This window comes from Biomphalaria glabrata, chromosome 10 (genome assembly GCF_947242115.1).
Source record: "Biomphalaria glabrata chromosome 10, xgBioGlab47.1, whole genome shotgun sequence".
Classification (NCBI taxonomy): Eukaryota; Metazoa; Mollusca; class Gastropoda; family Planorbidae; genus Biomphalaria; species Biomphalaria glabrata.
This window is the reverse complement of record NC_074720.1, coordinates 25,640,091-25,653,671: the sequence shown is the minus strand read 5'-3', so window position 1 is coordinate 25,653,671 and position 13,581 is coordinate 25,640,091. Positions and strand designations below refer to the sequence as shown.

Below are 13,581 nucleotides of genomic sequence, written 5' to 3'. Positions count from 1 at the left end.
GTAAAATCTTTATGCAGTCACTAGCATTTTAAAGTAGTTTTAAAAATTAAAGTGCATGGATGGAAATAGATAAAGGAATTAAATATCATAGTTAACAAAAATGTGACCCAACCTGTCCATTAGGATGACATAGAAGAGTTGTACATTCTGGCCCTGTTCCCCATCTGTAAAGCTCTTTCCAATAAAATTCATGAGGTGGGTTGTGGCACTGGGAGTCATTTACTCCAGACCAGACAGTGACAGTAGAGTCAGAGGGGAATTTAACTTTAGATGGAAAACGAAATGCAGCAACTGGATGACCACCTACATTCTGCTGTATCATAAAGCCACCAAGTTCAATATCCTATAAGAAAAAATGCATACATTTTAATATAAATAATTGGTTGCTTCTAAATTTAAAACTGTGATGATGGTTTACAGAACAGTACAGAAATAGGCCAAAAGTAAAATAAAGTTGTTCAGCTTTAGATTCAAGTATTGAGAATATTTTAAGGGATATTTATAACATTTTTAACACCATTTTTTTTCTTTGGTGTAAGGTTGAAACAAATGTCATTCTAAAACTCAAAAGACAATAGTTAAAAAAACTTCTACATTTAGACATTTTCACTCTATTTGTCAACAACGAACTGAAACTTCAATATCCAGTGAACTAATTTAAAGCTCCTTTTTTCCATTACAATAACAATTAACCTGAAAAGAAATCTGCCAAATTGATCTACTTTGCCCCAGAAAATACTCTAAATGGTCATACTCTTAAATGAGGTAGATCACTTTACTTATCTGAACAGCCTCTATCAAAAGAAATAAACAACAGCCTGTGACCTTCAGATTTGTTTGAATCTTTGTCTCCTGAAAAAATGTCTACCAGGTAGACTTATTAGTTCTTGTAACCCTTATGATAAGCTTTGAATGCAGGGGGCTATATAGAAAGCTTCCTAAACTATTAGAACTATTCCACCATAGGTGCTTGTGCAGAACTACTCAACATTCTAGTGAAAGTGGTCCACATAGAATCAATAATTCTCATTGGATTGGTGATGACCACTCCACAGATGATAAGCTTTAAAGACCAGCTCAAGTGACAGATTACACTAATGGACAAGAGATAAACATATGGCTGTAAGTGGCTTCCAAAAAATTAATTTGCCCTAGCAAATTACAATAAAATGTAAATATAGATAGTCGATAAATCTGGTAAGTAAATACAGTACCATTAAAAAAGTTTGCAAGATGAGAAATATGTGTAATACAACATATAATAATAAAAGTATTTCACTCTGGCTGAGATTATGATGTTTCACAATAGAAAGACAATAGAGTTGTTTTAGATAAAATGGCTGAGCAGATGTAGTACTGTTGGTTGTAAGAAAAGTGATATAAAATTTTTTTGTCTAATTTTCTCCAGCTATTCTCTAGCTATTAACTACAAAATGATATATACTGATATTTATACTTTGATGTGAAATATTAAATGCTCCACATTCACTGTATTGAAATTTTTTGATAAACTAGCAGAGACAATCTTTGAAATATTCGCTTTTCAAATACAGAAGAACAAGCAATAATTAATTTAGATAATAAGGCTTGACTACAAAGATTAACTAGTTGTGCAGAATTTCTTGTGGCTACATATTTTACATAGAAAAATTCAAATATAGCTTACTGAAGGTCCATCGTTTAACAGTCGTACATATTTACCATCTTGGCTAACCTCAATAATTTTAAGATCACCCACTGCACTGTAATTAAAACACAGATGACTTTTTAGATTAAATTTTAAGATGCAATAGTTCATTAGGTCAAAAAATAATATCAACTGACAGTTTCTCTTATTAGAAGCATGTATAATAAATCAGAAATAATGAAAAGTAGCCTTGAATTTGTAAAAAATAGAAGTACAATGTATTATAGCTATGTGGTTCATGCATTATATGTAATTGCCTCCATTACAAATTCTAAAATCTTACTACTCAGAATTCAGGGGGGTGCACAAGCAGCCCCTTGCACCTGCCTTTTGGCGCCACTGTTTTGGCGCCGCCATTTTGGCACGAGATGTTTTCGCGCGAGCCGTTTTGGCGACGAGGACGTTTTGGTGCGAGATATAATTTGACGATAATTTAATAAGCACGTAGCTTTTATAACAATTTTTATTTCACTCAACCATAATATTGTTATAGTATGAATTCTAACACCGTTCAGCGAATTATTTTTTTTTAATTATAAAGGCTTTGCTTATTTCTTGAATATAGGCCTATAATAAGATTCCTGAATGGTAATGACATGCTATTCCCTCCTCTTTATTTATATGTGAGTTCTGCTAATCACACTGGATGACATTTTTGGATTTCTTTACAAAAGACTTTTTTTTTATTTGACATTAGTGTAATATACAAACTAGCTAAGTGTCACACTTTAATGTAACAAAAACCATGTTAACATCTAAATGGCAACAATAACTCCACACATAGTAAAGATCAAGACACGGAATGTGGTCAGTACAAACTCTAACGTGAATACACAAATGTAAACAAACACTAGGGGCGACAATAGATAGAAACAAAATTCACGACACTAAAATACTTTGAAAAGATATATTTTGAGGAATTGGGTAGGGGTGATTTGAGTGACACATCTCGTATTGACGCAGGTATAGTTAAACAAATGAAGACAAGAACAGCACCGAGCACTGGTCATTGCGTCATGCGTCTGGCGATCATCTACTTGGGACTGGTCATTAACTGTACCACCTATCCCGCCCCTCTCTTCTGGCCACATTTCACTCCAATGTTAATGTAAACAAATAATTGCATCAATTTTTTGTCTATCATCATTTCATTTTGTTTTGTGTTTTTTTTTTTTTTTTTTAATTTAAATGTAAAACCTTAAACAAAAAATTTTCAAATTAAAGTGTGCCTCTTAATAAACACACATACACAAGCCAAATTGTTTAGTAAAGAAAATGATGTGAAACACAAACACACATTTACATGTAGTAAATGATAAGTCACATTGATTAATGGACTTGTTATAGCTCACATAAAAAAAGGTTTTAGGAGCAGATATAAAAATAATTACTCAAATAACTCAAATATATAATGTACGAAAGCTACTAATGTGTTTAAAACAAACAGAATTTTTCACTTTTTTATACAGAGACAAACAGAATCTATATATTCTACCCTCCCCCTCCCTCCCATGAAAAAAAGTCTTAATAACTTAATAATTTTGACTATTTCATGCATGCATAGTGTGAAGTATGGATGGCAGCCTGATGTTGTGTAATGTTAGAGATTTAACAATAACTAAATAACAAACTTAAATACCAAAATAGCGGACACAAATATTTCTTCTTATGTATGTGAAAAATATGTCTTAACACAAACACTCATGCCAAACATAGATATGCATAATTATTTTTAAAGAAATAATACAATAAATGTACATAATGTTTTTCGCGCCAAAACGTCCCTTGTGCCAAAACGGCAGCGCCAAAACGACCTTCAAGCCAAAACGTCCTGCTTCGAGGCGCCCATGCTCCCATAATTATCATCATCAAACTCCATTTGAGTGAGAGTTTAAGAGGCTCAAATCCTCTCTTGCAAAAGCCCTGGACAGAAACCCTGCTGTAATGCGTAGTACATACATGTCACCATACATGTCAATGTTCCCATGGTAAATGTTGCTATTTCTGTGTAAGTTATATCCATATGGTTATGGTTATTCACCTTTGACCCTTCTCCTGTTAGTCAGACTGGCTAACCACCCAGGAGAAGGCAAACTCTGAATTCAAACCTCTGTTGCCTTGCAGCTATACCCAATCATGGGAAAGGCTTCGAGAGTAAATCCTGGGGAAAAACCAGGAGCTGGCGACCCTAAGGCAGTTTACAGCACCCAGTGCTACACCATCACAGAACCTGCGATGCCGCTGACCCCAAACTGTATCGGCACTGCCCTAATTTGGATATTTCAGCTGCGTGAACTGTTGTGTGGGCGACATCATTTTGACCACAGCTAATGCCCAGGCATTCATCTCATTTCCTTGAGATGATCCATAGTCGCTTCGAGACTGAAGGAGGCCGTATCCATATTAAAAAAAAATACAACAAAAATATTGTTTGTAATGTTTAGGTTTTAAAGATTAGTTTAAAATTATCTATAAAAGATTCTTGAGACCAAACTCCATCTTCCCAACTCAGCTTCAAGAGGCTCAAGGAAAGACAGAAAGTGACTTGATCCTACTTTAATGGAACTCTATTTAAGATCACCATAACTACAGTAATATATCAGAAATTGTTTTACTAACCTGGAATTTGTAACATTATAGTCTTGGAATGTTGAAGGCAATGGTCTTTCTAATGGGCTACTTTTTGGTCTTATTTTTGGAAACAATGTCTCTTTTTTGAAATCCTTGAACAGCTGATTGAATGCATCTTCATCAGTAGCTTTAGAAGCAGACTGTTGAGTTTTCAATTGATCAGTATCCTCACATTGGGATTCTTGAGCATTTCTTTCCAACAAGACTTGAAGTAGAAATAAATTGTTTTTTTCAATGGTAAGTATCATAATGTATCATAATGTTATAGATTTAAATTAACCTTGTAGAAAATATTGCACTAAATAAATGAACCAGTGTTTCTCAAACTTAAGATGTACCCCCATGATGCATACTGAAAAAAAAGGGAGGAACCATGCAGGTCTATTTATTTTTCAATGGGAAAGATTTTCATTGTTTATTCTGTGTTTGAATATCATCCAAGTTAAATGACAAAATGTTGCAAAAGTTAAAATGTTAGACATCATTTATTCTTCTAACAAGGATCTTTAAAATGTATACCATTTCATTAGAGCTGTCTGCAACAATATCCAATCAAAACTTTTTAAAGAAGATATTTCAAATTGTCTCTGCCATCAAAAATCTTCTTAAGTTTCTTGTGTCAGATCGGTTGAAATTCTCCTGACTGTCATACATTGTTATGTTGATGACTTTTGTGTGACAAAAGATAAAAAAAAAGTCCCAGGCAAAACATCTTTCTTAGCACAAAAATAATCTTTAAGACAATCATGCCCATTACTGATGGGGTGGACCCCCCCCCCTTTCCCTGAAAAGCATTTTCTTGCATTCTGACCTTCAGAAATTCTACTGGTGTCTACGACACTTTTTTCTCAGAACGCAAGAAAATGCTTTTCATGGAGGGGGGGGGGGGGTCCACCCCAGACTCTACTTGACAAGCTTACATCAATCCCCCAAATCCCTTGATGGTACCTGCTGCTTATCTATTAATATGTCCTGAAAGAGTCATATACCTACAAAACACTTAACCATTATCCATGAAAACCCTATTTCTGATTAGCTTAAATGAGTATTCATTACATAAATTTGAATTTTAAAGATATCGTAAATATTTTTGCAAAATAAAACAAAAAAAATTTGGTTCTAATTATATGTCTTTCTTTTTCATTACTTCTCAAAAACCTCCTGGAACAGTTTCAATATCTAGTTTACAAAAATCACAACAAATGGATAATCATAATTTGTAGTAGATTATATTTCAGGAGCAGTTTAATTTGTTTTTAAATTGTAAAACTAAAGATTCATTTAGAACAGTGAAATGTAAGCATAAAGGAGTCAATTTTAAAAAATTCTATTTGAATATAATTGTTCTCTTCAAGAATTCCTATTTCAAAACTTAAAAAGTCCTATTTCAAAACTTAAAAAGTCCTATTTCAAAACTTAAAAATTCCTATTTCAAAACTTAAAAAGTCCTATTTCAAAACTTAAAAAGTCCTATTTCAAAACTTAAAAAGTCCTATTTCAAAACTTAAAAAGTCCTATTTAAATGAAATGCTATTCTCTTACTTGGTGCTGATTGTGCTCGAGTTTTGTGCTGTTGATCATTTTCTAAATAAACTCTACTGACACTAGGTGTGGATTCATAATGATAGCTGACTTCTGTTAAAGGGCGACTATATTCTTCAGATATATATGGATTTGTATAACAATTATTAACAAGTCCATCTTCACTAGCCTGAAGTCCATTAGAAGCATATATATTATCTAGGACATGTTCATTATCATCACAAGGATAATAAGAGTTTACAACTTCTGAAAATAAATAGATTAAAAAAATATGCTTGTGTTTTTTAAATAAAAGAAAGTTAAAAAACAAGAGTAATTTTTTTTAAAAGATCAATTGTAAATATTTTTAATAAGGAGGTAAGGTCTAAAAAAAATTTAGGCTATAAATCTCTTACTTGTAACACAGTGCTGAGTAGGACATGCTGAAGACAAATTTACATTGCTTGAATGAGTTGGAGATGAATTCATTCTCAGAATTGGTGAATTATTACTTAGTGGTGTAGTCTTTAATAAGTTTGCTTTTCTAGCATCTGCCAAATTCTGCTGTTGACCTGACTTTGACTGAATATGATTTGACAAAGCATTTTGTAGAGCATTGAATGACTGATTGGACAACTCTGAATTCAAAGAAGGTAATTCTTGAAATGTTGGTGGCTGAGCTGAACTGATTCCAACTGGAACATGAAGCCTGTTTTTTTTTCATGATAAAAATTTTGTTTTCATTATTTTTTTAAAAACTCATGCTAGTGAAAAATAAAAAGAATTTTTTTTAAATATGTGAAAGAACCTCTTTTTACCATCATAATAATCTGGCCTTGTATGTTTGGCCCTTCTGGAGTCCTCAAGTGCCATACTGTTATTTCTGGCTAGGTATGTATTGCATATACAAAGCTAATTTTTTAATTTTAAAATTAATAGTATAAATAGCATTTTTTAAAATGTTAACCTTTTTTCTTCCTCGTCTAACAATATTTTTAGTGATTCAATTTCTGCTTTTAGTGGTAGGCAGGCTTCTCTGGAATGAACCATTTCTCTCATTTTAAGAACCAAAGTTTCCTGCACTTCTCTAAATTTTCTTTCTAGCTGTTTTATATTCTCAGATGCTTCACTACGTTCTGAAGAAAGAACTTGTTCTAAGGTTTCTTTCTGATGGAACAAATTGGATAGCTGGTAAAAAAGAGAATCATTTTTAGACAAAAAGGCACACTGTAATTGGATAAACATCAAACTGAAAATCTAATTTTAATTATAAAAAAATCTATTTCTCTTATTTCTTGGTCAATTATTTCAGAGGAGTATGTAAAATGTATTTTTTAATTACTTTTTACATTCAAAAAGATTTATAAATGTTATTGCACAAGTGAAATAAAGAATGATCAAGTGTGTACAATATTAAGATTTTGTAGCCCTTATGTAATACAAAAATACATTATTAAAAGTATCCTTGCCTGGCCTTCCAAATTCCTTATTTTAGCATGCAATTCACCAACTTCGCCAAATAGCTCAGCTTTCTCTTGACTGAGATTCTTTATTGTTTCAGCATCATTGTCAATTTGAGCTTTTAAAATTGAAAGCTAGTTAAAATAAAAAAAGTCATGATGTGATATCTTATTTTTAAAAAAAGAAGATACTTACATCCTACATTATTTGGCTAGTATTTTTAGGAATCATTTATATATTGACTTAACTAGTTTAAAGAAAATTTCAGCTAAGAAATCTTAACTTTTGATATCTTTAAAGGTTATTTTGACATGAATAGTATATTGGCAATGAATTGTCTAAAGATTGCCAAAACTTGATCTAGATCTAAATACCAGTGTTTATGCTTTCATAGAAATTTAAATTAAAAAAAAACTAAAGGTGCTGATAAAATAGAAAGGCAGACATCAGATAAAAAAAAATTACATTTCTGCTAAACATTTCTTCAGATTCCATTTGGTATTTTCTCATCTCTAATTCTGATGTGTCTCTAATTTGCTTCAACAAATCTGCTACAGACAAATCACTTATACTCAGATCACGAACATTTGCCTCCAAGCTTAATATGGTAGATGTTGCTGTATCAAGTCTGGTCTGTACAAAAAAAAATAATTTGAAGTGAAAAATAATCATGCTTAAGTGGATGAGAAATAAAATGTTAAGTTTCTATGTAATGAAATGTTGATTATAAGTAATGAAATGTTGGGTTAGTATGTAATGAAATGTTGGGTTTATATGTAATGAAATGTTGGGTTTATATGTAATGAAATGTTGGGTTTATATGTAATGAAATGTTGGGTTTATATGTAATGAAATGTTGAGTTTATATGTAATGAAATGTTGAGTTTATATGAAATGTTGTGTGATGAGTATTTATGTGTAGTAAAATGTTTAGTTTATATAAGGGGTGCAACGGATAGTCGCTTCGGCTTCGGACAAATATCACTGCCAAATAGTTAGCCGGATAGTAAAAACTACACCCTAGTACCTATATTTCTATTAATTTTGTTAGCACCTCCGCTTTTCCAGATAAGTCAAATGGAGGGAAAAACTTAAATACCAAAACAACATAGATGAAAGGCTAACAATATAAGGGTAATCGACGCTGATAAACTATGTCAAACAATAAGTTTAATACTTTATGAAGGCAACTGTCAAATGTCGTCAAACTCAATCTCAATAAAAAGCTGCCAATATTCATAAAGTGGACATGATTCAATAATGTCAGTTCGGAAATACATTAACATTTATGTTTCAAATAAAAGAATGTGCTTTTAAAACTATGACTATGCACCAAACATCTTTTAGTACAAAGACAAAGGCGTGTTAATGTAAATAGAAATAAAACTTTATATTATAAATTCGCATTACATACATAGCAGCGATGGGTGTGACATTTAAAATTTTTTTCTTGACCTTTGAGTGGGCTAGTTAACATGTAATATTCCTTAACTCTGTCACACTGACCAGACGTCTGTCTAGATGTGCAGATATATTTCCATTCTCCAGAGGTAGAGATGAACATCCCCCACCTTCTTTTGTTTGCTTAGTCCATGACATTGAGTTCATAGATAGACAGGTGACCACATTAAGCCAGATGTCAACATGTTGAAACTGTCTAGAGGTCACACCTTATGAGGGAACTGAGTTTGTTTACTTGGAGAAGAATCTATTAGGGGGCTGGACTTCAAGCCACACCTCTACACATGTAACAAGGGTAGAGATGAACAACTCCCATCCCCTTTTATTTGTTCAGTCCATCGCATTTAGTTTATTGATAGACAGGTGACCATAAGTCAAATACTCTCAGGTACTCTCTAGAGGTCATGCAAGGAAACTGAGTTTGTTTACTTAGATAATCTTAATTAGGGGCTGGACTTTTAGCCACACCTCTACAGGGGTAACCGGACAATGAGTTTGCTTAATCACAATCACGTGGCTGGACTACAGGCCACACCTCTTCCTGAATGCCTAGTTTGATTACTTGGATATAAATCTCAATTTTAAGCTGGACTAAAGATCACATATTTGAACCAGTGACCTTTTGCTAAACAGAACACAAACCAATTTCATACCCCAGTAAGCTAGTAACTTATTATTTTGTAGAAAAAACTACAAGGCTCAGATTTGTGTATATTAACGTAAAGGGGAAAGCTAAATACCCCTTACTCCTTATTTTATTTATTTTTTCCTTGACACTCAATTTATTGATAGACATTGAACATTTTTAAGCCAGAATGGAAAAACACAACATGCTAATAAATCATACTACACTCTAAATAAATATTGATGTTGAATTACTTAACTTGAATATTACTCCTGCGTTAAGTGTCTTGATTTGATAACGATATTCTTAATAATTTTCAACATGTCAAGTAACTCCTCATTATTATTGTTTTTTTTTATGTACGATGCATACTTAGCTACTGTGTATCAGGCCAGGTCAACTTTTTACACACCTGACACCTATAGGCTTACTATCATGCCCTTTTGTAACAGTTACAGAAACCACGATAAAATCAGTAACAATTAAGGAAGATGTATCAGTATTAAGCCCTTGAAGCCAGAACCAGAACCGGTCATTGGACTTTAAATTACAAGCCTGATGATCAGTTGTTGGTCTGAAATTCATGAATACATACATCCACCCACTATACAAGCCAGATTGCACTTTACTTTTGAGAGATTTACATTAGTAACTAGTAAAATATATACTTACATATTTTACATTGACCCTTTCCCACACACCCTTTACAGTTTATGGCCTCATACATAAACACACTCATGCTATACATATTAGTTAATTAGGCCTATCTGTTTGTAAATACTGTTAAGCTATAATTCATCAATCAGTAACAGAGTATAAAACAATAAGGTATATAAAAGGAAAAAGAAAATTAACACAAATACAGGTATGTTATTTAACAGTTTTGCAAAATGTTAAACAACACAAGCTATTTTCAAGACATGTAGGTATTCGGCTCCGGCTTTGCCGAATATCATATTTTACTATTTGACAATATTCAGCTCCGGCCGAATATCAATAAGTACTATCCGGTGCACCCCTAGTTTATATGCAATAAAATTTGTAGAGAAAAGTTAAATGATATTTTAAGAAAAGTTAAAATTTTACTTTGGTGTTGATGTTGTGTTATGTTGAAACTTTTTTTTTTGTAAAATAATAATGAGGGTTCAAAAGGAAAGATTGAGGTGTGCATAGTCAATTATGGAGTGTAATGAAAATATTAAGTGGGATTTTTTAAATTAATGGGTGCTAAATTGTTTGTCTGTTTTGAGCATCATCAAATTTTTGAGGTATGTTATGGAATTGTTTTCTTTTATTTTAGTGAAACATTTAATCAATGAAAGCTTTTGAAATGTATTATTACTTGATAATCTGTTATTTGCTGCTTGTAGACCTGCTCTGAAAATTCAACTTTCTTTCTATTTTGTTGCAACTTGTCTTCAGCTTCCTGTCTTGCTATTTTCTCGTAATCATATCTATCACAGACATTTTAGTTGTGAACAAAGTCATATCTATCACAGACATTTTAGTTGTGAACAAAGTCATATCTATCACAGACATTTTAGTTGTGAACAAAATCATATCTATCACAGACATTTTAGTTGTAGACAAAGTCATATCTATCACAGACATTTTAGTTGTAGACAAAGTCATATCTATCACAGACATTTAGGTGGTAGACAAATTCATATCTATCACAGACATTTTAGTTATATACAAATTCAATTCCAAATTATTAATTATAGATAAAAAAATAATTAAGAAAGTTATATTTGAAGATACACCGGAATATTCAACTTTTTTTATCCAACATCAATTAACAACCTCATTCATTGTTGTACAAAAAAATGTCTCCAAATAAGTTCCAAAGAACTATAATTAATAATCAAGCGAGAAACAACTTTAAAAAAAAAGTGAAAATTTAACTTTTTCTATTACTATTACAAGAAATGCATTGAATGAAGTTACAGAGTGCATTTGAACATTTGGTGGAAATTTTAAGGATTTTCACTGCTTGTACTTAATTGTTGGTATTTCAACATGAAAAAGAAATTTTAAAAATTCTTACCTAACTACACATATTGTTATATAAAAAAAAAAGTACCTATGTTTCCATTGCTCAGCTTCTCTCATCAAATTTTCAATATTTCTATGAAGATGTTCAACCTTAGCTTCTGGTCTTTCTGAAACTAATTTAGCATTTTGAATTTCACCTTCTATAATTTTTTTCTGTAGTGCATTGATTTCATCTAAATGATTCCGATTTTTTTCCGTTTCAATGGCCAATCTACAAGATAAATATGTAGCTGAAATTAATGTTCTTCAAAAATCAGTATTTCTGATTTTTCTTAATTTGAGATGAAGACAAACTAACCTTTGCTGAAGTTCATCAAGGCACTGCTGTTGTTTGTTCTGTTGACTATGAAGTGCATGTTTTTCATGTAGAACTTCCACTACTTCACTCCTGAGACAGAAGTAGAAGAAAAGCTTGTAATAAAAATGGACAAGAAATTTCTTATAAAAAAAAATAAAATATAAAGTTACATTCATTCAAATAAATGTTTATTACATTGTATAGATGTGTATTTCTAATAAATATCTATATAAAAAAAAAATACCTTAATTTTTCAATTTCTGATTCATATAAACTTTTAAGATTTACAATTTCATCTTCTAGAATTTGAGTAGACTTAATGAAGGCTGATGAATCATGAATGTTGACTTGCTGTGAAAGCTGTCTAACATGTCCAACATAATTTAAGAACCTATCATTCAGATGTTGTAACTCTTCTTTTTCCTGTAAGCGGGACTGGTGTGCCTGATTAGTCAGATTCTCTGATAGTCCCCCAAAGTAACTCATGTTACTGTTTAGGTTAGTAATTCTGAATGAAAATGCAAAGAGATTGTCACAAAGATTTCCAGATTGAAATTTGTATGAGTGTTTCTTCCAATAAAGGATTTTAAAATTAATTTAAAATCTCTACAATATCAAAAGCAATGTCTTTGTCATAACACATATATATTTTCCTATAACAGCTTTTCTTTTAAATCTTTCATTACTCTACTATAAATAAAGATGTCTCAAAAATGATTCGAAATAATAATCAGTAATGATCAAATGAGAAACTAATTTAAAACAAAAAATTAAATTTAACTTTTACTATAACAATAAATGCATTAAATGAGGTTATAGAGTCCAATTGAACATTTGGTGGAAATTTTATAGATTCTCTCTGCTTGTACTTAATTGTTGGTATCTCAAGTTTAAAAACCAGTGGGGATCCACTCAAATATTAAATGGTGATCAGGGACTGACAGGGTGTTAAAATCAGCCTGGGCATTTCTATGCAATCTGGCCCCCAAATTACATAGGGCATCGAATTATACATGTAGTCAAAATTATGCTAAGTTTGATAATGTTATGAAAACTAGGTTTACTAACATAATGCATTCTACTTGTAGGTTGCAAGCATGGTTAGCTGTATGGAAAATTTACTTCCTGATTTTTTAAACAATTTAGTATTAGTCTACTAAATGAAACTTGAAGTTAGATTTTGTATAGCGTGAAAAAAAAAATCATGCTCCATTTAGGCCTACATTAACTTTACCATGTACTTGATATTCACAAACAAGCTCGTTAAGATCCCCCATCAATGAACTATTCAACTGGGTCCAAATGGATTACTCATGGCACATCTTTATCAACAGCCATCCCCATGTAAGTTTCTGCTTTTTGTCATGATGTTTCTCTACACATCTTTAATATACAGTGGCCTCGTTTACAAGCTCCTTGCGTACAAGACAGCATAATTACAAGATAACCCCTGTTAATAAATTTACATCTTTAAAATTTTGTATCTATAACAGCAACTATCGCATCATCTGCACGTTCTCCTCTGATTTGGTTTCACTCCTAGCCATATTCTCGGTAATTAGGAATTAAATGTGCAAATCCAATTCTTCATTCTCAATTCCTTTGTCCAGCCACTTCATAAGGTCTTCTGCTGCTTTCTTAATAACTTGTAGATCCTGTTTGAGTGTCTACATCTTGGAGTAGGCTACACACACAATGTTATATGCTCTCAGAGCATCACATTCATTTGTTTAAAGGTAATTTAATATTATTGTGGAAAACAAATATTGTCAACATTGTTTCATATTTTAGCTAAGTTTCTTTGTATTTCCATTTAATTCTACATCTTAATTGTCTTGATAT

General features: G+C 31.8%; 1 protein-coding gene across 1 annotated transcript in view; it reads right to left on the bottom strand.

Annotated features, from left to right (window-relative positions):
* Positions 1 to 13,581, bottom strand: part of LOC106072412 (lamin-B2-like) — a 53,216-nt gene that overhangs the window by 16,347 nt on the left and 23,288 nt on the right. The window contains exons 2-13 of the mRNA XM_056044959.1: positions 11,984 to 12,247; positions 11,740 to 11,829; positions 11,470 to 11,652; positions 10,729 to 10,840; positions 7,766 to 7,933; positions 7,309 to 7,434; positions 6,807 to 7,027; positions 6,256 to 6,548; positions 5,861 to 6,106; positions 4,307 to 4,523; positions 1,667 to 1,742; positions 113 to 343 (exon numbers count right to left, since the gene is read on the bottom strand). Of these exons, the coding sequence (XP_055900934.1) occupies positions 113 to 343; positions 1,667 to 1,742; positions 4,307 to 4,523; positions 5,861 to 6,106; positions 6,256 to 6,548; positions 6,807 to 7,027; positions 7,309 to 7,434; positions 7,766 to 7,933; positions 10,729 to 10,840; positions 11,470 to 11,652; positions 11,740 to 11,829; positions 11,984 to 12,225 (2,205 nt within the window). The 5' untranslated portion in view covers positions 12,226 to 12,247. The remainder of the gene's footprint in view (positions 1 to 112; positions 344 to 1,666; positions 1,743 to 4,306; positions 4,524 to 5,860; positions 6,107 to 6,255; positions 6,549 to 6,806; positions 7,028 to 7,308; positions 7,435 to 7,765; positions 7,934 to 10,728; positions 10,841 to 11,469; positions 11,653 to 11,739; positions 11,830 to 11,983; positions 12,248 to 13,581) is intronic.